General features: G+C 42.5%; 1 protein-coding gene across 3 annotated transcripts; it reads left to right on the top strand.

Annotated features, from left to right (window-relative positions):
• The first annotated feature begins 2,569 nt into the window (after positions 1–2,569).
• On the top strand, positions 2,570–25,397 carry ANXA13 (annexin A13). Of its 3 annotated transcripts, XM_042462236.1 has the most exons (13): positions 2,577–2,808; positions 3,187–3,246; positions 7,596–7,674; positions 9,285–9,303; positions 9,560–9,635; positions 13,918–14,088; positions 16,114–16,147; positions 16,245–16,324; positions 18,145–18,213; positions 19,391–19,492; positions 21,220–21,295; positions 22,443–22,555; positions 25,011–25,397. In XM_042462236.1, exons 2-13 carry the CDS (start codon positions 3,232–3,234, stop codon positions 25,128–25,130), a joined length of 954 nt encoding a protein of 317 aa, XP_042318170.1. In that variant the 5' UTR covers positions 2,577–2,808; positions 3,187–3,231; the 3' UTR covers positions 25,131–25,397. The 3 variants fall into 3 exon arrangements, with proteins under 3 accessions (XP_042318172.1, XP_042318170.1, XP_042318171.1); XM_042462237.1 differs by lacking the exon at positions 3,187–3,246; XM_042462238.1 differs by lacking the exons at positions 3,187–3,246; positions 9,285–9,303; positions 9,560–9,635 and having other exon boundaries at positions 2,570–2,808.
• Positions 25,398–25,746: the final 349 nt, after the last annotated feature.

Genomic DNA, 25,746 nt, shown 5'->3' with positions numbered 1-25,746 from the left:
CACAGACTTTAAACTAGTGTTAAATTTCTTGGCTAGAACTTAAGCTGTTTCTGGAAAATGGATGGTTTTGTTTTTTTCTTGGCAAGCTTCTATGTCAGTTAATCCTTTTTCACAGCAACTGAGCTTCTTGCACATGGTTTTCTCCTTGAATTTCGTGATCTCCGTGTTTCTGCAACACTCCTGAAAAGGAGGTACAAAGACAATGCGTTTTTCTTTTTTGGTGGTAAGAGTGGAAGGGAAATTGTTTTAACTCCTTAGTGGCCAACAGGCCTTTTAGTCAAAGTGCTGGGTATCTGCCATTCATCCAAAAGATCTTTTGCTGTCACTGTGTGCCTTCAAGTCATTTCCAACTTATGGTGACCCTAAGGTAAACCTATCATGAAGTTATCTTGCTAAGAGTTGTTCAGAGGAGGTTTGCCATTGCCATCCTCTCAGGCTGAGAGCATGTGACTTGCCTAAGGTCACCCAGTGGGTTTCATGGAAGATCCTTTACACATCTATAAAGCATAGTTACTCCATCATCTCTAATGGGGAAACTACTTGCTTTTGGCTCTCCTCTGATGATGCCAAGTCCACAACCATTCCATCAAACTACTTGAAACATTTTTATCCAAGCTAAGAATTGGTTCCTGGACTTGCTTTAGCCCTGTTTAAATATTTGAAGGTATGTCATATTGAGGAGGGAGCAAGCTTGTTTTCTGCTGCTCCAGAGAACAGGACCTGAAACAATGGATGCAAGCTGCAGGAAAAGAGATCCCACCTCAACATTAGGAGGAACTTCCTAACAGTAAGGGCTATTCAACAGTAGAACACACTCCCTTGGAGTGTAGTGGAATCTCCTTCCTTGGAGGTCTTTAAACAGAGGCTGGATGGCCATTTGTCAGGGATGCTTTGATTGAGAGTTCTTGCATGGCAGGGGGTTGGACTGGATGGCCCTTGTGGTCTCTTCCAACTCTGATTCTATGTTTTGTCTCCCTCATCCCTACCTGTCCAATTTCCTTTGTGTGTCATGTCTTGTACACTTGCAGGCAAAGGCTGTCTTGCCAACAGATGTTGCATTTTTTTTCTTTCACATAAGCCATGGAAAAGTCAGTATAGCACAAACTCACCCTCTTAATTGGTCAATCAATACCTCCAGCTGTGCTAACTGAAAACCAGTACCTGTAGAAACTGGTACTATCTGTTTGCTTTTCAGATAAGAACAATTAGCCACACCTATGAATAGAGGGTGGGTATCATTTGCTTGGGTTTTATCTGTCAAATTCCAGTGTTGTTGGCAGGAGGGATCTCAGACAAGATATATTATAGTGTTCCTAAGAAAAATGCCACCATGCAGCATCATTTTCAAGGGCCCACATACTCTTTCAGAGCCTCTGCTAGTACTGTCATGGATGCTCAAGTACCATTATATACAATGACATAGTGAAGTGGTGTTATTTAAAATGGCAATATTAGAATTTGCTTTTGGGATTTGTGTGCATGTGTGTAGTGAGCCATGGATGGTTGAATCCATAAATCTGGAGAGCCAACTGTACAACATCTTACTTGAGCAATTTCAAATCATAATGTTTCTTTTTTGAGTAAAATAACTCATAGGTCTTGAATATGTTTCCTTATCATTTACAGCCAGTATAACAAAAATTCAGGAGAAACAGTGTGGTGTAATGGTTTGAATGTTGGGACAAGGACTCTGGGAAATCAGTGTTTGAATCTCTGCTTAGCCCTGGAAATCTACTGGGTGACCTTGGGCAAGTCAGTGTCAGCCTCAGAATGGGGGCTGCAGTCAAGAAATCAGAAGAAGACTACAAATGGGGAGGGCAGCTATGAAAGAACTAGAGGAGATCCTAAAGAGCAAAGATATTCAACTAAGCACAAAAGTTAGAATCGTACAAGCAATTTTACTCTCCGTTATCATGTATGGATGTGAGAGCTGAACAGTTAAGAGAGCAAGTAAAAAGAAATTAAATTCATATGAGATGGGCTGGAGCAGAGGGCTGAGGATGCCATAGACAGCCCCCCAAAAACCCCAAATAAATGGGTCCTAGAGTACAGTAGATCAGGCTGGAGATCTCCCTGGAAGCCAAGATGATTAAACTGTGGCTGTTATACTCTGGGCACATCATGAGAAGACATGGCTCATTAGAAAAGACAATAGTAAGGTGGAGGGAAGTAGAAAGAGAGAAAACCACATGCTTAGATTCATGGACTTTATTAAGAAAGTCACAGGTTCTTGTGTGAATCTACAAGAACTAAGCAAAATAGTGGAAAATAGGGAGTTTTGGCATTGTCTCAGCAACAGAGTCGCCATGAGTAGAGTTTGACTCGGGTGGTTAACAACAACAACAAAAACCTTTTGGCTTTCCAAATGTTTTGGACTTCAGCGTCATAGCCGCCAAGATTACACAGAGGAAAACCAGGATGTGTGTGGCCAAACAACATCAAAGTGTTGTCAAGAGGCAAAGGTTATTTAATGAGGAAGAACACACAAGCTAGAAGATGCTGTAGCAATTTGCTTTTCCCTGAGCCTACTGGGAAGGAGGAGATTCCCTCCCCCTTCTCCCCTCTACTGAATGTAATGAATGCAAATTACTTTTGCACTTTGAACTCACGAGCTGAACAGACTGCCTCTAAGGGGCGACTTGCAGCCACCTCTTTCTTTGCCGGATTGGGACTGCAGCAACTATACGCCACAGCCCTGATCCTTTCCACAGCACAAAAAGGAGTCAAGGAAAGAGCATCATAGCCACCAGCTCTTCAGCTTTTCGGTGCTCTTTTGGCACTGCGTCATCTGGATAAGAAGGGCTGACGGTATGTATTTTATTTTACCTGCCCGTTAATTCAAATCTAGCATGGAAAATGGTGAAAGATTAATGGAGATGATATTCAAAACTGTTGAAAGGTCAAAGGTTTTCCCACCCCCAACTTAAAATTGGACTAAAAAATATTTTCAAACAAGGAGAAACTTGCATCTGAGAAAACATGCTCCCCAATATGGTCAAGGGGATCAATGTCCTCCCTCTGCTGCTGCCCTTTTGTTAGAAGAAATCTAGAATGCTCAAGTGTTAAGAAAAGTGTGGCTTTAATAAAAGGATGATATCTTTAAATAAGCAGCCACGTACAGGGATAGTGTCACAGGTTATTTATTAATCCAGGAAATATTGAAGCATAAAACTTGAATATTAACAGATCCTTATCACGCTGAAGAACAAAGCTCTGGAGTTCTAAGAAGAAATGGGCCACTCTCATGTAAGTAGCTTTCTCTGTCTTTCATCATCTTAGACATTCTTTGGGTGGCCTAAAGTTCTATTTTTTCATGTTTGCAATGAGAATAAACTACTGCAAGGGACAATAACCAGTTGAGTTGCAATAAAAGAGCACTTTTGTTTGTTTTTCAGCCACCATTTTGGCTCCTTTGTGTTATTTCAATTTTGACGTTGCTTTATAAAATTACATTAGTGTCAGTGTCTTCAGTAACCTTTAAAAATTACTGTAAAATGGGCGCGTATTTTATTTCACCAGTCCATTGACTGACATCTATTTTATTAAGCAGCTATAAACCTTTAATTGGTGGACAGCCCCAGTAAATAGAGCCATGGAGAAGGTGGGGTGGACCTGGTCTCTGTTTCTCAAAAGGGCTGGACTTGAATTGAGTAGCAATTGCAAAGAAACAGATTTCAACTCAACATGTCAGGTGTGTTGGTTTACTTTGGTTTAACAATTAAAAAAAAGAATAAAGGGAGAACAAACAAAATCTACAGAGGGAAAAAGTCAGCAGATGTCAACAACTCTGAGATGTCAGTTTTCATCTATTTCCCCTGCTTTTTTCTATTTTTGGACAATAGGATAGTGGGTTAAAATGAGCCGAGCTATTGCATTCTGGAGCAAGTTTGCAACTGTTTAGGTTGATGTGAAGCAAAATTTTGCGTTTTTAAAAAACTGGAGAAAGTCTAAGGGGGTTAGGGGTTGTCTTGGTGGGATTGGGCACCACAAAAAGGGTTGGCCTGCCATGTGGTCCCCACCCTGCTCTTACCATTCTACCACACTGACTCTTCACTTGCATCATGAATCAAACTTCATGCACTGTATACGGTCATGGCTCAGGTTGAAACCAACAGATTTGTCACTACCGGTAATTGTGCTCTCAAAGCCACACCACTCATGTGAATATTGCTCACTAAAAACCCCTCTCCTGTTGCAGTGAATCATGATGCCTGAGTCAAAGAGCCATGACTCTGTTTGCCTGCGTTAATCTTTTTTGAGATCACCAGAGTGTACCTATTGAAACTGTAGAGAGAAACTGCATCCACTGTTGTTGTTGCATTTGGAACTCCCTGGTTGACTTACTGACATCTTCCCAGTATTGTTCCTGTCACAACATAGCTCCCCAGATGGGAAGTAGCATTGCTGGGGCCGAGAGACACAAATCCATGTGTTAATGTCTGCTGAGATCCCTTGCTAGTGCAGGCCAAGGAACCCGATCTCAGGAGGGGAGTCACAGCCTGCCACACTCATAACTAGAGCACTAACCCTCATTGCATATTCTCTCAGTGGTCCTGATTTGATAGGGACAGTCCTGATTAATCCTATGTTATCCCACTTTTGCATCTGGTTTGTAAAATACCCCAGTTTCTCTCTTTCTACCACTCCCCTGTTCATCCCCATTTTACTTCACTTTCTGCAAACTGAATGCAAAAGTATTTTTCACACAATTAACTCAGAAGGTAGAGAGAAGCAGAAAGTTGGGATTTTCCCCTTCCCAGTAAATTCAGTCAAAAGCAAACTGCTGCAGACTCTCCTCAGTTATGTTTTCTTCCTCATTAAGAGCTTTTGCCATCTTGCTCACACACTGATGTTGCCTGATCCCACATGCCCCAGTTGCCATTTATGACATTCTGGAGGATGTGCAACTGCAGTGTCTAAACTTATTGGGCACACCTGTGATAACCATTCACTTTTATAGGGAGGGGGGGGACAAAACGGTATAACCAACTGTTACAGAAAACAGAAAGAGGAAAAATATTTGCAAATATGTTACTAAGCAAGGTTTAAGTGTTAAGAATAAATGAAAGCAGCCAGTTCCCTTTACAGAGAATCCTGAAGATATAGCCATGTCAGTCCGTGAAATCAGTATGTAGAGAGAGATCTTGTAGCACCTTTAAGACTAAATGAAAGAAAGACATTGGCAGCATAAACATCTCAAAGGTGCTATAAGATCTCTCTACATACAGAGAACTCTATGATGGAAAGAAGGGGTCTCTGGGGAAGAGTCTGTTGAAAGCTCTGTTGAGCGAATCTGTTAAGAAAGACAAGTTGGGAGTTGAGACAGATAGGGAGCATGTTTGCATTGTCCAATTGAACCAGTTTCCCCCTGTCCTCATGGTGACTTCTCAACGCAATGCAGGACAAATTCCCAGTTCGAGTGCGGACTGGCTCCACAACAGAAAGCCGGTTCTGCAATGAATCTGCCCTATCCCTCATTTAAAGTACGGTAGTATAAAATACCTCACCATTTGCTCCACATTTTGCAAAAAAATCCAGAGCACAGTGATGCAGGGTGACTGTTCACACATATGTCCCCACAACTGTAGCGTCACTTTGGTTGGTGTCACTCAGTGTGGTAACTCATGGTATCACCCCCCCCCCCACACACACACACACACAGAGACACACATTGACTTCCTCCCATTACCACACCCTACAGAATCCTTAGTAATATTTTTTGTACTAATGTTACTCATAAATCATAATTCCCATATATCACTGAATCTAATGGTAATAGTTGTGGCATAAACAACTAGCAAAATTAAAATTACATCTTTAAATTACAATATCATATGCACAGTCTAAATGTATTTACATGTTCATAGTGTCATGCACTTAAAGTGCAAATTTGGTAATTTGTTTTAAAACAAAATTTAGAAATAATATTTTTTAAAAATTTAAATTTTTGAAATTTGAAATTTTATTTTAAAAAAACTGGGCCCTGTCCTTTCTCCTCTCACCGAGCCTCACCCCATCTCTGACAGCATTTTAAACAGAAACAGGTGAATGCTACAGCCCATTTCTGCCAAAATACAGATATTTGAGGAGCAGTGGTGTCACCTCCCTTAGAGTGTCACCTGGCGTGACAAGGCACCTAGCCATGTGATCAGTGTTGGGTGGTGCATTTCTGACCTCGGAGAGAATGACACATGGTGGTAGTGATGGCCAACAAGTGGCAATGTGAGTGTAGACAGCACCCACTCTCACTGCAGAGTGCAGAGGTAACGGGGAATCTGGAGCAGCTCCAGGGCCAGAATACTCCAGGAGCAGCCCAGAATATTCTGGCCAGAGTAGACGAACCCAAGGCTTTGAGCTAAAAGAGCCAGTTTTGGAGTTGTACATGAAGGGTTAATATTAGGGAGCCTAAAGAATAGAATATTGGTTTATTGTATTCTCATACCATGTTTAATAAATCCATTTCTGTTGTTGTTTTAAAACTGTCTCTGGCTGACGGTCAAGCTTGAATTGGAGTCAGGCCACACATACAGTAACTAAGTAACCCACACAACAACACAACCACAAGGCCACATTATAGGGGTCATTCTGAGGACCAATAGCCTAACCCAGAAAGGAAAGAATTAAAGGAACAAGGGCAGGGCGAGTGGCAGGACTCCCTACAAACTGGAACTCTGGGGCCAGCCTGGAAAGGGGATCTGTCACACCAAGGATGTCAAGAGTTTGGAAAAAATGTTTTTTGGACTACAGCTCCCAAAATCTTCCACCCATCATGGCTCTTTCAAGCTCTGTAGACTAGTATTCTCTACTCTGATTGACAGCAGCTCTCCAAGGTCTGAAGAAGAGACTTGCCATTTTCCCATTGACGGGTTACAGACCACCCATTTGGGGCGGACTGCACCCGCCCCTTTCCCTGGTGTATCGGGGCCTCAGCTGCTAGAACGGCAGCTGCTGAGGCCCCGATCCGCCGCTTTTCAGGCTGCAGGGAAGCGGCAAAACACCGCTTCCCCGCAGCCTGGAAAGGGGTGTCCTTGGGGCTTCAAACCCCAAGGACACCCCGCGGGGGCGGGGAGAAGGAGAAAGGGGCCGCTTGGCCCCTTTCTCCCTTGCTTCGCTGGGCGCAGCCGTCTGAAGGCTGCGCCCAGCGAGGCAAAGTGGCGCCGCAAACCAGGAAGGAGCTCCGAAACGGAGCTCCTTCCTGGTCCGCGGAAAGGGCGCACTAAGTGCCCTGGCGCGGACCGACAACGTCACGTCCGCGCCGCCCCATATAGAGGCGGCGCGGTCGTGACGTCATCATGGCGGCCCCCATGTGGAAGAGGAGCCGCCATTTTGTACGGACTCAGTCCGTACTAGGGTTAGGGGGGTGCGGAAGCACCGCACCTTCCTAACCCTAGCATGGACTGACTCCGTACTTTCATGGCGGTGTGTAACCCACCATTATTTGGCCATCTTGGTGTTCTAAAAGAAACTCAGTGGTGATTGTATGGTGGTGGTAGAGGATTTGGGGACTTGCAGTCCAAAAAAAGATGATTCCCACCCCCCCAAAGCTATGTGACCATGCTGCTGAAGAATTTTCTCTGTTGTTTTTGTCTTCCTAGCCAAAAATTCAGCACCACCATCATGATTTTAACCCTGAGCGGGATGCCAAGAAACTACACAAGGCTTGCAAAGGAATGGGTAAGAAGGCCACCACTTGTCCTACTTCTCAAGAACAGTACATGGAAAGTGAAGCCTGTGATTTAAAAAGTGCTTGCACTTAGATCTAGGCATAGGAATCTGCCTTGCTGAATCATACCAAGGGGGCATTTCAGTTGGTAAAATGGTTGGGAAGCTGGCACTAACCAACACCAAGGGTCTGAGGGTCTAGTTGCCCTTAGTTTTCAGTTTCCAAGGGCCATCTCAAGCAGGAGACAAGAGTGCAAATTTTCAAGGGTGCAAAGGGCTGTGTGCAAATCAGCCCTCAATCCTTGCTACAATTTGCAAGGATTAATTGACTGGTTTCTGAAAATTGCAAAGATTCTCCCAGGGGGCTTTATGTATTTCTTATGTATTTAGCTTGCTCTTTCCATCCAAGTCATTGTGGTGCCAGGGTTTACCGTCCATTGTGTGCTGCTCTGCTCTGCCTCCACCTCTGGATAGAGGAAAGTTTGTTGCTGTTAATTCTTATCAAGTCAACCTATGGTTACCCTCATAGAAAGAAGAAGAAATAGAAGAAAGTTTGTTGATGTTAGCTTCCAATATGGCTTATTCCATAAGCATGTAGCAACTAAAGAGATTGTCATTTTTTTCTCAGGATTCTTTTGAGTGGAAAGGGTTAAATTTCTAAATTGCTACTCATTTGCTCCTCCAGTCTAACTCCTCCCTCCCTCCCTCTGTGTGTGTGTGTGTGTGTGTGTGTGAGAGAGAGAGAGAGAGAGAGAGAGAGAGAGAGAGAACCATCTCATTCTGCTTTACACAAGAAAGGGACAGGCTTGCCATTGAGGAGATTGAAACAGTTGTCTCATGCAACAGATTTTTTGCCAAAAAATATAATGAAATTATTAGTAATGATTATTATTGCATTTTTACTGCCTAGAAAATGTAGACGTGGTTGGGGATTGCCTGTTCCATGTGCTAAAATAACGTGACTAACCTTGGTAGCTATGCACTTGGACTTTGGGGTGAGGGTGATGCTATTTGCTGCTCAGCCTCAGGCAACAAGGTGTCTTGGGCTGGCTCTGATCACAGAAATAATCTAAGATTGCATACATGTATGAGCCCAAATTAAGCCAGTGCGGTATAGTGGTTTGAATATTGCACTAGGGCTCTGGGAAATCAGGATTCAAATCTGATGCTAAATCTACTTGATGATCTTGGGCAAGTCACCCTCTCTCAGCCCAGGAAGGCAATGGAAAACTTACTCTGAATAAATCTTGCCAAGAAAACCTGATGATAGGGCCATCAACTGAAAGGCACACAACATAACAATGAGCATAAAGTAACCCCATACACCTGAATAGCTCTGCCTACCAGTTAAGAAGTCAGAGAAGCAGATTGTATATATATAAATTGTATTCCTGTTTTATTTAACTACATAAGGGACAGAGTAAGACTTGGGTTGATTGAAAAACTTACAGTATCTTTGAGTTGTTTGAGGTCCAAATAACAGGTAGTCAACTGAATTAATTCCTCTGTATCATTCATTTAAAGGCAGCATTGAATTTTCTGGTGCCAGAGAAAGTTAGCTGGTCAACTCATAACAATTTCAATTTGACTTTTTCCCCCTGCTTTGCACTAATACTTTGCAGGAACAGATGAAAAGGTAATTACAGTGGTACCCCGGGATACGAATGCGCCGGGTTACGAATTTTTCGGGATACGAAAAAATCCCATAGGGATTTATTGCTTCGGCTTACGAAGGTTTCTTCGGGTTACGAAAAAACCGCGGCGCTATTTTCCGCCACCGGAGGGCAGCAGAGAGCTATTTTTCCATTAGCGCCTATGGGAATTCGGCTTACGAAGGTATTTCGGGTTACGAAATTAACCGCGGAACGAATTAATTTCGTAACCCGGGGTACCACTGTATTGAGATCCTGTCCAGCCGTTCATCAGACCAGAGGCAACAAATAAAACAGAAGTACAAGGCCCTTTATCACAAGGTAAATAAATAAGGTTGCCATTATTTTTACTGCCTGAATCCTAATTTGGGAGTAAGGCAATATACAAATTCAATCAATCAATCAATCAATCAAGGAAAGAAGGAAGGAAGGAGAGGGAGAAGGACTAATATTATTTGCGGTATTGTGATAAACAGGTGTTTGTGCCCACTCCCTCTTCAGAGATCTTTCTGAGATCCAGTAAAGGAGAAAGGGCTACTTCTGATACCAATGAGGTTATGTACAGCACTTTGATTAACACCAAACCAAAACCTCCTCCAAAACCTGGGATGGAATCTTTGCCCCAGTGACATGGAAGCCACCAGTTACCACTGGTCTCAATAGCTGGTTTCATTGACCAGGTAGACATTATTTATGGTTATCACCATCAAATTCTTCCCCTCTTACATACAGAAGGATCTTGGCACCAAAGCAAGGTGTAATTATCAGACTGGTATAATTACTTAGTTCTTTTGAAAACTAAAAACCAAGCCTTGTGATTCTGAGAAGTACATCTCTAAGTTAGATTCATTCTAGAACTGATTTCCAATCATTCTTTAGCTACACGTATTTATTTGTGCACAACCAGTGGTCTCACAGAGAATGTGAATCAAGTTAAGGCAGTAGGGCCTGGATGAGTGTCACAGTATAGACCAGCCATTATCAGCTGCATAAGGGGGAAAGCTTCTTGGGAGTATGAAGAAATCTAAGCCTGCTTTATGATGCCAAGTTTTGTATCTCTGGGAAATGTTGCTGTTCTTTGTCAATGCTTCATGTATGGATGGGACATGCCTGTGTTGCCTCCTGGGTAATCTCTTCAAAGCCAGAGGTGAGGTCCAGCTAGTTGGCAGAAGCACATTCAGCTGTGTCTACATGAAAATGGACACATTCCTGCCTCAGCTACATGTCCTATCCAACTGCAGGGTATGACATAATCCCTATCTAGGATCACACAGTGTATATATATATATATATACACACACACACACACCACTCTCTTCCATGCCAGCATTCTCTGAAGATGCCAGCCACAGATGCTGGTGAAATATCAGGAATAAACTCTTGTAGAACATGGCCACGTAGCCTGAAAAACCCACAAAAAACAATAAATGATTTATTTATAGCCCTCCCAATCACAAGGAATCTAGGCAATAAAATACATAGAAAATACAATAAAGCTAAAAATTAGTCCCTTCCCCACCCCCCATCCCAATACTAAAATTACAATTAAATAATCAGCATTTAAAATCAATAAAATACAATAGTGTTAAAATTAAGGGAATTGGTGGACAGAGGGATGAAAATCACAGTATACGGAGAGAGGTGCTACGTTGGGAAACCGGAAGAGATCTGTCTTAAGAGCCTTCTTAAAGGCTGCATGAGTAGAAATGTGGTGGATCTCCTCCAGCACGTCATTCCATAGCTTCGGAGCAACACTAGAAAAGACCCTCTGGGTGACTGAAGTTAGTCTAGATCTTTCAGACTGAACTAAATTCTTCTCCAAGGACCTTAGTGTGTGAGACAGACAGTACAGAAGAAGGCATTCCCTTAGGTATTATGGACCCAAGCCATGTACGGCTTTAAAGGTAATCACCAACACCTTGTACCTTGCCCGGAAACTAATTGGCAGCCAGTGGAGGGACTTCAAAACCGGTGTTATATGATCATTACGAGAAGTATCCGTAATCAGTCTGGCTGCCATGTTTTGTACCAGTTGAGCTTTCCGAACTTGGCACGAGGGTAGCTCCATGTAGAGCGCATTGCAGAAGTCCAATTGAGAGATGACCAGTGCATATACTACTGGTCTCCCATTTCCAGGAAGGGGCGCAGCTGGCGTATCAGCAGAAGCTGATAACAGGTGTTCCTGACTGTCGCATCCACCTGAGCTGTCAGGTGAAGCAACAAGTCGAGGAACACCCCCAAGCTGCAGACAGAGTCCTTCAGGGGAAGTGTGACCCCATCCAGAACTGACTGACATAACTCCATTCCCGGGTTCGGGTTTCCTATAACGAGTACTTCCCTCTTACCTGGATTCAGCTTGAGGCGATTTTCCCTCATCCAGTCCATTACCACCCCAAGACAGGAATTCAGAGGAGAGATGCCATCCTTAGTCACTGAGACATAGAGAAGTATATTTGGGTGTCGTCAGTGTACTGATAACACCCTGCCCCATGTCTCTGTATGATCTCGCCCAGTGGCTTCATGTAAATGTTAGACAGCATGGGAGACAGGATGGTGCCCTGGGGAATGCCACATTCTAGCTCTCTTTTAGAAAAGCAACTGTCTCCCAGCGCCACCATCTGGAATCTGCCTGAGAGATGGGAACAGAACCACTGCAAAGCAGTGCCTCCTATTCCCAGTTCTCTCAGGCGTTCCAGAAGGATACCATGGTCAATGGTATCGAAGGCTGCTGAGAGGTCCAAGAGCACCAACAGGGTCATACTTCCGCTGTCAATGCCCAGATGGAGATCCATCGACTAAGGCGACCAAGGCAGTCTCAACTCCGTATCCCATCCTGAATCCAGTTTGAAATGGATCCAGAAAATCAGTTTCCTCCAAGACTACCTGTAGTTGATTGACGACCACCCTCTCAATCACCTGGCCCAAGAATGGCAACAATGAGACTGGCCTATAATTATTTCTATCCAGGGGGTCCAGGGAGGGCTTTTTTAAGAGTGGTCTGACTACTGCCTCCTTAAGACAAGAAGGCAGGGTACCCTCCCTGAAGGATACATTGATTACATTTCCCAGCATCAGCTTGATTGTATCACCTCCTTGAACAGCCAGCCAGAATGGGCATGGGTCAAGAGGGCAGGTCATCTTTTTCAGACGACTAAGGAGCTTATCCACATCCTCAGTACTTACCAATTCAAATTAATCCAGTCTAACAGTAATGGCAGAGGTGCTGGATGCCTCTCTTGTTGCTTCTGACTTAAACTTGGCATCCAAATCAGCTCTTATTTGAGATATTTTTATCTGTGAAATAATCATTAAAAGCATCACAGCAAGCTATAATTGAATCTAGTAGAGGGTTGTGGGTGGAAGGCAATTGAGTTAAACTCCTTACCACCCTGAACAGCTCAGCTGGACATGATTTCACAGACACGATAGATGCAGAATAGAAAGATTTCTTGGCTGCATCTATCGCCACTTGATAGGACCTAAGAAAAGTCCAATAAAGTGTCTTATCGGATATGAGTTGGGATTTCAGCCAACGCTGCTCTAGTCGTCTTATTTATTTTTTATATATTATTTATTATATGCTCTTGTGCTAAAACACAACACCCATTATTCTCGATCACCATGGTCCATGGCCATTACAGCTAGATGGGAAAGACTGATATAAAGCAAGAATGCCCCATAAGACCTTAAAATGACCTAAACACACTATTTCTGTCCCTGGCTTCTGAGCTGTGTCAGCCGTATAGAAGGGCTGGACTTACCATTAGGCAGGGTGAGGTACTTTCCTCAGGTGGCAGATGCTGTTGGGGCTGCCTGGCCTCCTAACTGTTCCTTCTGAACTCCCTGGCTACTTCCAGTATTGTCATATGACCTGTCCTATGCCCAGTGGCATCACTAGGGTTGGTGTCACCCCAGTGCATTCATGCTGCCACCACCAGACTTGGAGCCACCAAGTTAATATCCCTCAAGAGTAGACTGGGAACTATGGAAGATAAAAGGCTGTGGCCTAAGTGCTAATGACCACTGGTGGACCAGGACACTGCCTTGTTCACAAGTCAAAAAGGAGTCTACGTGCCATTTGGCGATGGGGGAGGCCTCCAGGAATTCGCCATGGCATGCCAACAGTATCCTGGCCTGTTCCCTTCTAACCTTTGAGTATGTGGAATAAGTCCTTCCTAGGACCTTCAGTCTCTGAGAGTCCCGGTCTATCCTTGGAGAGACATGGTGGTACACTCCTGAAGCCTGACACCCCCCTCTGAGGTGTCACTCAGTGTGGACATCACTATCCACACCCCCTTAGAAACACCCCTGCCTGTGCTCCCTAAACTAGCTTTCTGTCTTGGGTGTGGTACAGACATTTTCCCATCACAAGCAAGATGTATGCTCCAATTACCAATCTATCTGACTTCTGTATATAGAACGGGGAGAGAGAGAGAGAGAGAGAACACCATTTTATCGTTTCCTCAGGCAGCAAAATGTCTTGGTCTGAACCTGCTGCAAAGGTCCTGCTAATCCTTTTGCCTGTTCACTTAACTAATGCAAGAAATCTTCAACTATGACCTTCACTGATTGATTAGGAGGTCTCTCTTTTAAACTTTCTTAGGATCTGGGAGAAGTACTCAAAGGAGATCTGAGTGGGAATTTTGAACAGGCCGCCTTGGCCCTCCTGGATTGGCCCTGGGAATATGATGCCAAGCAGCTTCGGAAAGCAATGAAAGGAGTAGGAACTGATGAAGCAGTGCTAATTGAGATCCTCTGCACACGGACCAACCAGGTAAGGATTTGCCTGTGACTTTAATAAAAAGTCAATACAGTGCTCTGCTTAGAGTGCTGGACTAGGGCTTGAGAGATCTAGATTCAAGTCCCCACTGAGTCATGAAACTCACTGGATAATCTTGGGTTAGGCACTAATGCTTTGTTCAACCTACTTCATGGAGTTATTGTGAGGATAAAGGGGGTGAGGAAAATGATATAGGCTGCCTAATCACAATGTCTATTGTACTAGGCAATAAATAATCTTTAGCAATCTGGGACTGAAGGGCTTAAGCCAGAACTTTATGATGTGTGAAAATTTGCCACAAAAGATAACAGAGGCAAGCAACATGGAGCCCTGAGTTTGGCAACCAAAATGATGGGTTGCCCAGGCCTACCATGATGCCCAAGGTCCAGGCTTTCTACCTTTGCTCAGTCAACAATGTTGCCTCTTTTACCTAGAGTAGGAATTGGGAAACTTGTGAGTCTCCAGCTGTTGTACTGCAATGTCTACTGGCCCAAACCAGAACAGCCAGTGGAAATTACACTGTGACATCTGGAGAGCCATCCCTGACTTAGGATGACTGCTTATGCTATAAGAAATCCATCTTCCAAAAAAGAGAACAAGAGGATACATAGAATCATAGAGTTGGAAGAAACCGCAAGGGCCATCCAGTCCAGCCCCCTGCCATGCAGGAAATCTAAATCAAAGCATTCCTCGACAGATGGTCATCCAGCCTCTGTTTAAAGACCTCTAAGGAAGGAGATTCCACTCCACTCCGAGGAAAGAGTGTGTTCCACTGTCGAACAGCCCTTATTGTCAGGAAGTTTCTCCTAATGTTGAAGTGGAATCTCTTTTCCTTTAGCTTACATCCTTTGCTCTGGGTCCTAGTTTCTGGCGCAGCAGAAAACAAGCTAGCTCCCTCCACATCCACAGATTCTTTATCCACAGATTCAAGCATCTATGGCTTGAAAGTATTTTAAATATATATATAAATTCTAAAAACAAATCTTGAATTTGCCATTTTATATAAGGATCACCATTTCATTCTCCATTGTATTTAATGGGACTTGAGTATCCACACATTTTGGTATCCACAGGGGGTTGTGGAACCAAATCTCAACAGACAGCAAGAGCCCATTGAACCACCTTCTGGATCAGACCAAGCTGCAAGTATTGTATTTCTAACAGTATCCAGCCAGATGACTCAAAGGCCAAACCAACAGGGCATTGAACCAAAGCCCTTCTTCTATTTGTCTTTGGAGCAACTGAGCAGAGAAAGCAAGGATGACAATAAATGCAAAGATGGTGACAAACTCTTTGATGAGATTATTCTCTGGCACCCCACATATGGTGCACATGAAAACAGGCAGGAAAATGTACATGAGAATATAGGAGTGCTGTCATTTTTTGCCAGTTTCAGAACAGTGGCATCCCTAGGGTTGGCGTCACCCGGTGCAGTAATTCATGGTTTCACCCCCTGTATTGAGCTCCTCCCAGACCCCACCATACAGAATCCTTAGTATTGTTTTTCATACTAATGTTACTCATAAATCGTGATTCCTATATATGACTGAATGGAATGGCAATAGCTGTGACATAAATGACTAGCAAAATTAAAATTATACTGTTAAATTACAGTATCATACACACAGTCTAAATGTATTTACATGTATATTGCTTCAAGTGGTCAAAGTGAAAATTTGGTAAGATGTGCTGTTTTTAATTTTTAAAATGTTTTTAAAATGAACTCTAAATTTAAAAAGATTAATTTTTATTTTTTAAAAAAATAAAATGTAATCTTTTTAATAAAAAAAACCTGGGGCCTCTCCTGTCTCTTCCCATGAAGCCTCACCCCACTCATCCCAGCTCTTCATCATTTTAAAGGGACACAGGCCAACACCTCAGCCTGTTTCTGCCAAAAGGCAGATGTTTGGTGAATGGTTTGTTTGTTTGTTGGTTGGTTGCTATAAAATTTGAATTATGTGTTTGTAAAAACATTAAGCTATCACTTCATTTTACCTGTTCTTCTTTTCTTTGCCACAGCAAATTGTTGCAATCAAGGATGCTTACCAAAAGAGTAAGTGACATGTTATTTTTTTATAAAAACGCTCCTTAAATTAAAAAGTCTGAACACCAGGCATGCAAAAAATATGAAAATCTCTACCTTTTCTTAGTTTTTGATAGGGATTTGGAATCTGATGTCAAAAATGATACCAGTGGGTCACTCAGAAAGATACTTCTTTCTGTTCTGAAGGTAAGTGTTTGGACTATTTTTATCATGATTACCATTTTGGTGGCCACATCCATAGAGCCATAATTTTATTATAAGCTGGGGTAGCTGATGAGGCAAGTTAGTCTGCTTTCCCATTTACTCTGTGTATTGCTGTTCACACCTGCTCTGTAAGAGATTTTGGAGGTAGCTGCAGTTTAACTTGTCTATTATAGACAGGCACAGACAGCTACAGTAGGATAAACTAAAACAGAATTCTATTTTTTCACAGCTCAAGCTTTCACTGCTTTTTCTTAAAAAATGCACACACATCGTTTCTACCTGACACTGAAAGGCTGTGTTTCTCCAGCCTGCCATCCTTCTAGTGCTGAAGCAGCTTTAAAACAAAATCCAGCTTAAACAGAGGGCAAAGAAGAACAAGAATGGGTGGGCAAACACAAAACGACTTTTCAAAAAGGAGTTTCTTTGTTAGAGGTTTTGTTAACTGAGGGATGCCTGTATATAAATTGCTTTTAATGTGCAGACAGTGTTCAAAAACACCTTTGTCACTGCTACAGTGGTACCTCGGGATACGAAATACCCAGGTTACGAAATTTTCGGGATACGAAAAAATCCCATAGGAAAACATTGTTCCGGGTTACGAATGCTTTTTCGGGTTACGAAAAAACTTTTGGTGCTTTTTTCGGCTTTTTCGCACGGAATCGCGGCTTTTCCCCATTAGCGCCTATGGCAATTCGGCTTACGAAGGCTTTTCGGGTTACGAACGGTGCCACGGAACGAATTAATTTCGTAACCCGAGGCACCACTGTACTTGGATCCTGAAGTTGTATAGTTTGCAATTCTACAGCCTCACTGTACCATCTCATTTTGCAATATTGTGTGGAAAAGCTCATCTGAAAATTTGGCAAGATGTAATGTTTTCAAAGAAAAATGTAAATGAATAAAAAATAATTTTAAAAAGATTTTTAAAATTTAATTTTAAAATTAAAATTTTAATTTAAAAAAAACTAGGGTCTCTCCTTCCTCTTCAAACTAATGCTCACCCTACTCACACCATCTCTTCAGTGATTTAAAGGAACACAGCCTAATGCCACAGCCCATTTCTGCCCAAATGCAGATGTTTGGAAAGTAGTGGTGTCACTCTCAACTTAGGGTGTCACCTGGTGTGGTGTACACACACACACACCATAGTGATGCCCCTGTGCACATGTACACATTGACATATGTGATTGATCAAATCCTCCTAAGGGCTTTGCTTGCCAATGTTAAAGATCATTCAAGTTTACAGGGAGACAGGTGGTTCCTTATCGAGGTCCTAAGCTACGGAGGTAGGTAAAGGTTCAAACACCATGCTCTAAACTTGGAAGCTGGCAAATGATGTGGATCTTTCAATAATGGAGTGGAGATAACCCACCTTTTTCTCCCCAAGCAGTATTGGATAATATGCACTAGAGGGCAGCAAAAAGCACAATGTGCTTCTTTGCCTTCCAAGTGCTTTGCAAAAAGGGCTGCTGCCCAACTAATAAGCCAGGAAGTTGATAAAAACCATTTGTTAAAGTTCATTTGGTTATCCTGAACAACCTAGACTGGGGTGAGCAACTTTGACCCTCCACAAATTTTAATCAAGCATTAGAGGTGTAACTGGAGATGATGGGAAACAGCTTATGGATCTGAGCGTGGCACTGGGCCCCTCCATTTCTTTTTCTAGAAATCAAATACTGAGGAATGTTAAAACCGACTTACGTGTTATAGTACAAGTATTAAAAAGAAACTTTTTGTGGTAGTGGGGGAACAATCTGTTCACTTGTTTCTCCCGCTGTTTAATATGATATCACCTTCTCCAGGCTAGCAGAGATCAAGGGGTGGAGATCAATGAAACCCTGGCCCAAAATGATGCCAAGGATCTTTATGAAGTAAGTATAATTCCAGAGTGATATATGATGAATGAGTATTATACGAATACTGAAGCAAATGCATAAGCAAGCAGTCCTACCTCCCCCAAACCAGTCTCAGCAGCACCCCAAAATTCTAAGGCAGCTTCCCATTGGGATACCCCCCCCCCGGCCCAACCTCTCTTTTCCCTCCAGTGTTTGGTTCAAATTCTATTACGGCTGGCAAAAGAAGTGATTTCTACTTCTGTTATATAGCTGAAAGTCCTTTGTGTTGTATCTCTGGGTACCACCAACTGCAAATCAGTTCCCATGAAGCTAAGGCTCCATCTGCACTGCAGAGTTAATACAATATGACACTGTTTTAATTGCCATGGCTCAATGCTGTGGGATTCTGAGATTTGTAATTTAGTGAGATATTTAGCCTTCACCATCAGAGAGCTGTGCTGCCACAGCAACCTACAATTCCTAGGCTTCCATAGAATGGAGCCATAACTATTAAAGCAGTGTCAAACTACATTAATTCTGCAGTGTAGCAGCAGCCAATGTCTTATATTCACCATCAATGTAACTCCTCATTGGCAGCCTCTATAGCAGTCTTGATAGACCTATATAGCAGTCTGTTTGTGAGAATGTTCATAGGAATGCAAAACCTGGTGGGTGTGGAGATGAGGTGCAGTCTTTCTAAAGACTATAAAGGAAGATTGGAAAGAAAAACAGCAGAATTGGAATATATCAAAAAACTACAGTCCATCAACAGTGGGTTGAAGAGAGACAATGGTTCTCTGGCACACTACACACAATATAACGCTAGCAAACCCCCCAGCCTCATAGAAGTTGTCTTGGCCAATTCATTTCATCTTCTTTTTGGCTCCCACATTGCATCCCAATGCTCACTGGTCATCTAGTAACCTTGGCTTTAGGCAACATCTTTCCTCTTGCCTTGTCCCCCAACGACTATAGTTAAAACTGAATTTGTCACCTCATCTCCACACCCGCAAAGTTTTGCATTCCTATGGACATTCTCACACACAGACTGCTATACAGGTCTGTCCCTGGGCTTTCCGCTCCACCAAATGCATCTGAGGAAGTAGGCTCAAGTCTACAAATGCTCATACTACCAACTTCCACCTTTCAGTTAGTCTCAAAGGTGCTGCAAGATCCCTTTCTATTATAATTATAAGGTTGTTCAATCTCTGAGGCAGGAGAAGGTCGCTGGGGGACAGATGAGCTGGCTTTCAACGATGTCTTGGCAAAGAGAAACTACATGCAGTTGAGGGCTACCTTTGAAGCCTACAAACAAGTGAGTATCATTGTTTTGTTGTAGCAAATGCTCCTTCATAGTACTATCACCAATGCATACAAGAGACAATGACTGGTCCTCTTCCTAGCTTGAATCATTCTAAGACAGGATTTCTCAACCAGGGACCCAGTTCTATGAGAGATCAGCAGGAGTTCCTTGAGAGATTGTGATTGGGTTTGGGAAGTATTTCTTTGAGCTGTAGATATAATCATTTTTATGCAAATATTCACTAAGACCTGAAAATTATTTCAAGTGCTTCTCAAATATAAAAAAGTTGAAAAAGGCTACTCTAAGGGCACTGAAGGATCAGAAGAAAGTTACAGCATGGAAAAGCTGTGTCTTGTACATTTACTTGCCTAAGCCAGTGGGTTAGCATGGCCATGTTAAAACTATTGTGTAGCCTTTGACAAGAGACCCATTCACACTATACAATTATAGACTATTATTCCGCTTTAACTGCTATGGCATCATCCTATGGAATCCCAAGAGTTGGAGTTTGGAGAGGGACATTTCAATTTCTCATCCAGAGCACTCTGGAGACTTTCAATATTACAACAAACTATAGAATTCCATAGGAAGGAACCATGACAGTTAAAGTGGAATCATACTGCTGTAACTGTGTAATGTGAATGGGCCAGAACAAATTGTATCCCAGCACATGCAGTGGGCACCAGGTTGTAAAAGGCTCAACTCATTTTATCTGTACCCATCTCCTTCTCCAGGCTCTACTAAGGGCCCATTCCCACTGAAGGAATAACCCGTGTCCTGATTTGGGTCTGCCCCGCTGTTGTAATCGATTCCAAAAGGCCCCGTGTTCCCACTATGGAAATGGGGCCTCTTTGAAATCAATTCTTTGGGAGGGCACACTTGTCGTTCCCATTGGAGCTGGGGAAGACAAGCGGCCCTCCACTGGACCCTCCCCTCCCCTCCCTTCCCTGTGTACATTTTCACTTCCTTACTTCCTTTGTTCCTCATCCCTCCCCCCTTTGTCTTCTTCTCCCATCCTACCTTCTTCTTCCTACTTCTTCCAACAGGCACCCGCCGCTTCCCCATACTTACATAACGAGTGTGCCAGTGGCGCACTTGTTACACCACTGCTGCAGCTTCAAAAGAACCCACTTTTTTCAGGTTCTTTTTCCGCCGGTGAGAAGCCTTGCGGTTTGGTGGCTGAGGCTTCCCTTCTTTTTGGGCAGTCTGTACCAGGCCAATATTTTTTTAAAAAAATAAAACTGATAGATTTGAGTCATTGGTTTTGCAACTATTTGCAATCAGTGAGGCAAGTAGTTGCAAAACCAATGACTCAAATCTTCTATCAATTCTTTTTTTAAAAAATCATGTGCCCATAGGTCACACCATAAACACAAAGGCAGCACTGGGGTGGGGGTGGGGGGGAGATGGCGGCTTTACCAAAAACTGAAAAGGGATGGTAAACACCCCTCTGCCATTAATCCCTCCCCTCCAGAATGGTCTGTCATCCCCAATTATTGAACACGTATCGAGACTGATTCTTTTCAAAAGAACCGGCAAAGAACTTGTGTCAAGAAAGAGCAGGTTTTTTGCGTTTGCCTTGCTTCATCACAATTGAAACCAATCACAGTAGGATCGGAACTGGTTTCAAATGGGAATGACAGTCATATAAACCTGATCAGCAATTTGCTTTAAATCATAGTGGGAACATGGCCATTGTAATATATGACCTATGAAATCTATTTTATTATATATTACAGCTGACTGGTAATGACATTGAAGATGCTATAAAGAGTGAAACTTCTGGAGACCTCAAGAAGGCCTATCTAACAATTGGTAAGGCACATAATAAAGATTTTTTTAAACAATCACCACTTTCAATTGATAATGACTAGAAGTGTCAGTGCTGGATTAAAAGATGGGTATGTGGACTACAGGTTCTAAATACCCTTAAAAGGCACTGGATCCTGTCTGATCTTGGAAACTAAGCAGCCCCGGTTGGCACTTGGATGAGAGACTGCCAATGAATACCAGGCACTCTAGGCTGTATTTCAGAGAAAGGAAATGGCAAAACCATCTCTGAGCATTCCTTGCCTAAGAAAACCTTATGAAGAATTCATAAGGTCACCGTAAATCAGTAAGTGACTTGAAGGCGCACACACACACACATGTGGACTACAAGAGGACATATTGTAGGACTTTGTGTTCCTCTAACACATTCTTTTTTATGGCTATAAGAACTGCTTGGGTATATTAGCCAATGTTGCATTTAGTCTAGCTTTCCCTAACTTGGTGTCAGATTTGTTGGACTACAACTCACATAATCCCCTCAGCCAAAAGCAGCTTTCCACATTCATTGTAAGTGTACATCCTATCCAGATGCACTCACCTATCACAGGCCTATTGAAGTCGCTAGGAAAAAAATCAAGAGTTTTTTTATATATATATAAACAGAAATGTACAAACAACAAAGTGCCAGGTATGTATATGCTCTCAAGTCATTTCCAATTTATGGAGATCCTAAAGCAAGCCTATCACAGGATTTTCTGGGGCTGAGAGTGTGTGACTTGCCCAAGGTCACCTGGCAAGTTTCCATGGCCACTGAGGAATTGAACCCAATCTTCTAATCCCAATCCTAATCCTACACTCAAACCACTACATCATACTGCCTCTCAATTTGGCACTACAAATTCATTGATTCATTGTCTGCAACAGCAGTAATAATAATTGCAACAACAATTTTGGACCTGTTTCTTCAATAAAAAAGGTAACAATTCTACCTATGACTCTAATTTACTGACTGCACATTTTCACTCATTGTCATTCAGATGAGCTCCTGCCAGAGCTTACTTTTTGGAATCCCCACTGCCAAGTGAAGAGAGTTGTAGCCCAGCAGGCAACACTTTTAAGCTCTGGTTTCCTACCCTCTTAGTTGGCACAATTGTGGAAACTCATGAAATGTTTTCTTGTTTTGTTCTTAAAGTAAGCTGTGCTCAGGACAGTCAAGCCTATTTTGCTACTTGTCTTTACAATTCCATGAAGGGAGTTGGGACTGATGAGGAGACGTTAATTCGCATCCTGGTAACACGAGCTGAGGTAGGCCATTTGAAGACCAGAGTCTTAAAAGTCTGTGCAAGACTCTACAGGTAGTCAAAGGTGTTTAATATAATCATATCTGTTACATTTATATCACTTCTTTTGAAATGGATGATGATGATTCAAAAACTTCACCCCACATCTATGCCATCCTAGTAGGACATCCTTCCTCAAGGTCCCCTCCAGATATTTGGATCACAGTTCCCAGCAGGCCCAGCTAACATGGACAATGGTGAAGGATCATGCAAGCTGAAGTCACAAACATCTGGAAGATGCCAGCTTGAGAGAACTTGTCTGTCCTAAAGCTATACAGACGAATCCCTCACTAGTTCAGTGAATGCAAGAGTGGGAAATAGCCTCTGTTCTCTGAAACTGATGTGTCTATTGGCCATGCCCCCTATTCTGCAGTGGTTCCCAATCTTTGGCCCTCCAGATGTTTTGGACTTCAATTCTCATAATTCCTGACTGTTGGCCAAGTTGGCTGAGGCTTCTGGGATCTGAAAGTCCAAAACAAATGGAGGACCAAAGGTTGAGAACCATTGTGTCCAAAATCATGATCAAAGAACAAAGAGAGCCAGCTCCACCAGCTCCTACTCATTACCCACAGCACCCTCTTCTCTTCTTTCCCATATGGGAAACTTTGTTATGAGCAAGTAAAAATAAAACCGCTTTTCCTTTCCCTCCTTAGGAGAGGAAAGGAATGTCTGTATGCCAAATAGCAAACAGCATTCCAAAGCTTAACAGAGAGCTGAAAAAAGTTGGGTTCTAAAGTAGGAAAGATCAAATCAAGTCCTTGGTTATCATAACTTTCAGCATCCTTTTCCAAGTAATAGTTTAAGAAGTTGCATTGCTGTAAGAAACAAGGCATTAAAGACACAGTGGAAGCTACAACCAGCTAGGGAATATAACAAAATCCCAGATGTTCCCTAGCTAAAACAGTCCCTCACCACTTACACAGAGTTAGACCTTCTGTCCTTAGGTTTTCCCATGACTAGGAAAGTGGGAATCTGATATTTTACACCTCTGCCAATCTTCCTCATGGCAATGACCAGCCCTCAAACATGAACAGGAAAGAGCTAGAGAAATCAAATAGCTTCAAGAACAAAGGCAGTGGAAACATTTATACTATTGGCCTTGAAAAATTCCAGAGGTTTTAACACCTCTGTAGCTCACACACAGCTTGGTTGGTGAAGGGTATCTCTCTAATCCTAAGTAACCCGTAAGTGGTGAGTTAATACCTTGTTACTAAATGTATCTTCATTCATGGTCAATAGATGATGTCTGGGGGCGGGGGGCATTATCAAACATACATTCCAGTGGCCATATGTCCACAGGCAGTGCAAAATTGGGTCTACAAGTCTGGAATTCTTCCACAAAAGCAAGAACCCTAATGAATCAGGATATAGCCAGCAGATGTGAGGCATGATCAGCAGGTGCAATCCTACTCCATCCTTCACACATTTATTTAGTGCTTTGAGTGCTTTGGGGTAATACACATCTGCATAGGGCAGTGGTTCTCAACCTTCCTAATGCCGCAACCCTTTGATATAGTTCCTCATGTTGTGGTGACCCCCAGCCATAAAATTATTTTCATTGCTATATGCAAATATGTGTTTTCCAATGGTCTTAAGTGGCCCCTATGAAAGGGTCATTCAACCCCCAAAGGGGTCCCAACCCACAAGTTGGGAACCACTGGCATAGGGGATAACTGGGAAGTATATGGTCATGGTGATGTTTAACTGCAGTTTCCAACAGGCTTAGCAAATAGTCAGCAATGGGGGAGGTTTCAGTCCTACAATATCAGGATGACCACAAGGTTTCCACCTAGCAAACAGTTTTCTGGCTGTCTGGACAGCAGTATAATTAAAGATGACCACCATAATTGAAGACACCAATTTTTATGGCTTCATTTGCTCTGTAGACCTTGAGTGGCCACATTCATTTAAGAAAAATAAATTTCTGAGGGGGCCTTAGAGCTAAAAGCATCTACAAGATTTAGGGTTCTCAACACTTACTGCTGGTAGATAATGTCAAAGCAAATACCCTGAAGGCACCATATTCCATCTTGGAAACTAAGCAAGGAGAGGACTAGTTATACTTGGATGGGGACCACCAACGAATTCCAAGTACTGTAGGCTATATTTCAAAAGCAGGCAGTGGCAAACCACTTCTGAGGATTACTTGACTTTTAAAACCCTATGAAATTCATGGGGCCACCATAAGTCAACAAGTGCTGTGAAGGCCTATATAGACACAAGATGGTGTCACAACTCCTGGGAGGACCTTGCATTCCAACTTTTCCCCCCTGTTTGCTCCCAACCTTTCTCTAAAACTGAGTGATAACCATGGAACAGAGATCACTTTGTCTTCTGCTGATATTTTTCCCACCACAGCCCAAAGGGAATTCTGTGGTATCCCTACAGGTTCTAATATCTTCTTCTTTTTTTGTTTTAAGATTGACCTCCAATCAATTAAGGAAAAGTACCATCAGATGTATAATAAGTCTTTGGCTGAGGCCATTCAGTCTGACACATCTGGAGATTTTAAGAAGCTGCTGGTGGCACTGCTACACTAAGTCCTTACTGAAAGAAACAGTTCCTCAGTGAATGAATTCTAGTTTTCAGAAACTGGAATAATTACTTTTGGGACTACAGCTCGCCCTAAGATGGTTGGTGTATTCTCAGAATTATATGCCTGATTGTCTCTAGTCTCATTTACAGCAGACCCATTAACTCAGTGGGATTTACCTAAATGTTGACAGATGACTGTAGTCTTCCCAAGAGTAATATTTCTCAACTGTGCTTGTTTCATATATAAAAATAGTGTTACTATAGCTTTTTTTTTTTTTTAAATTTAATTATGGATCATTCTGTCAAGAAATGCTGAGGCTCTGTAGGTGTCAAATTTATGACAGGGTATCACCTTACATTTTATCCTGTCAATTTCTTTTTTTAAACTGTCACATTCCGCTATGCATGACAAGGTTATTTAAGGCCTAAATGCTGTTAATTGAATTCAGCATCAGCAACTTGCTATGTGTAAAAGAAAAGAAAAGAAAAAGGAAGAATGCTTGTGTCCGCTTATTAATTCAGAAACGCATGGTGACTCTTCTCTCTGAAAGATAACTAAAAGCACCATACAAAGAAAGCTAGATTTTATTTATTTATCTGAATTCTTACCATCACACCTTT

This window comes from Sceloporus undulatus, chromosome 4 (genome assembly GCF_019175285.1).
Source record: "Sceloporus undulatus isolate JIND9_A2432 ecotype Alabama chromosome 4, SceUnd_v1.1, whole genome shotgun sequence".
NCBI classification, from domain to species: domain Eukaryota; kingdom Metazoa; phylum Chordata; class Lepidosauria; order Squamata; family Phrynosomatidae; genus Sceloporus; species Sceloporus undulatus.
This window is presented reverse-complemented; position numbering and strand designations above follow the sequence as displayed.

What these genes read in the sequence shown, in the direction of transcription:
- ANXA13 (XM_042462236.1), top strand. An exon ending in CCTTTGAAGCCTACAAACAA is followed by an intron (nt 19,493 to 21,219) that starts GTGAGTATCATT and finishes TATATATTACAG; the next exon opens with CTGACTGGTAATGACATTGA. An exon ending in GAAGGCCTATCTAACAATTG is followed by an intron (nt 21,296 to 22,442) that starts GTAAGGCACATA and finishes TTGTTCTTAAAG; the next exon opens with TAAGCTGTGCTCAGGACAGT.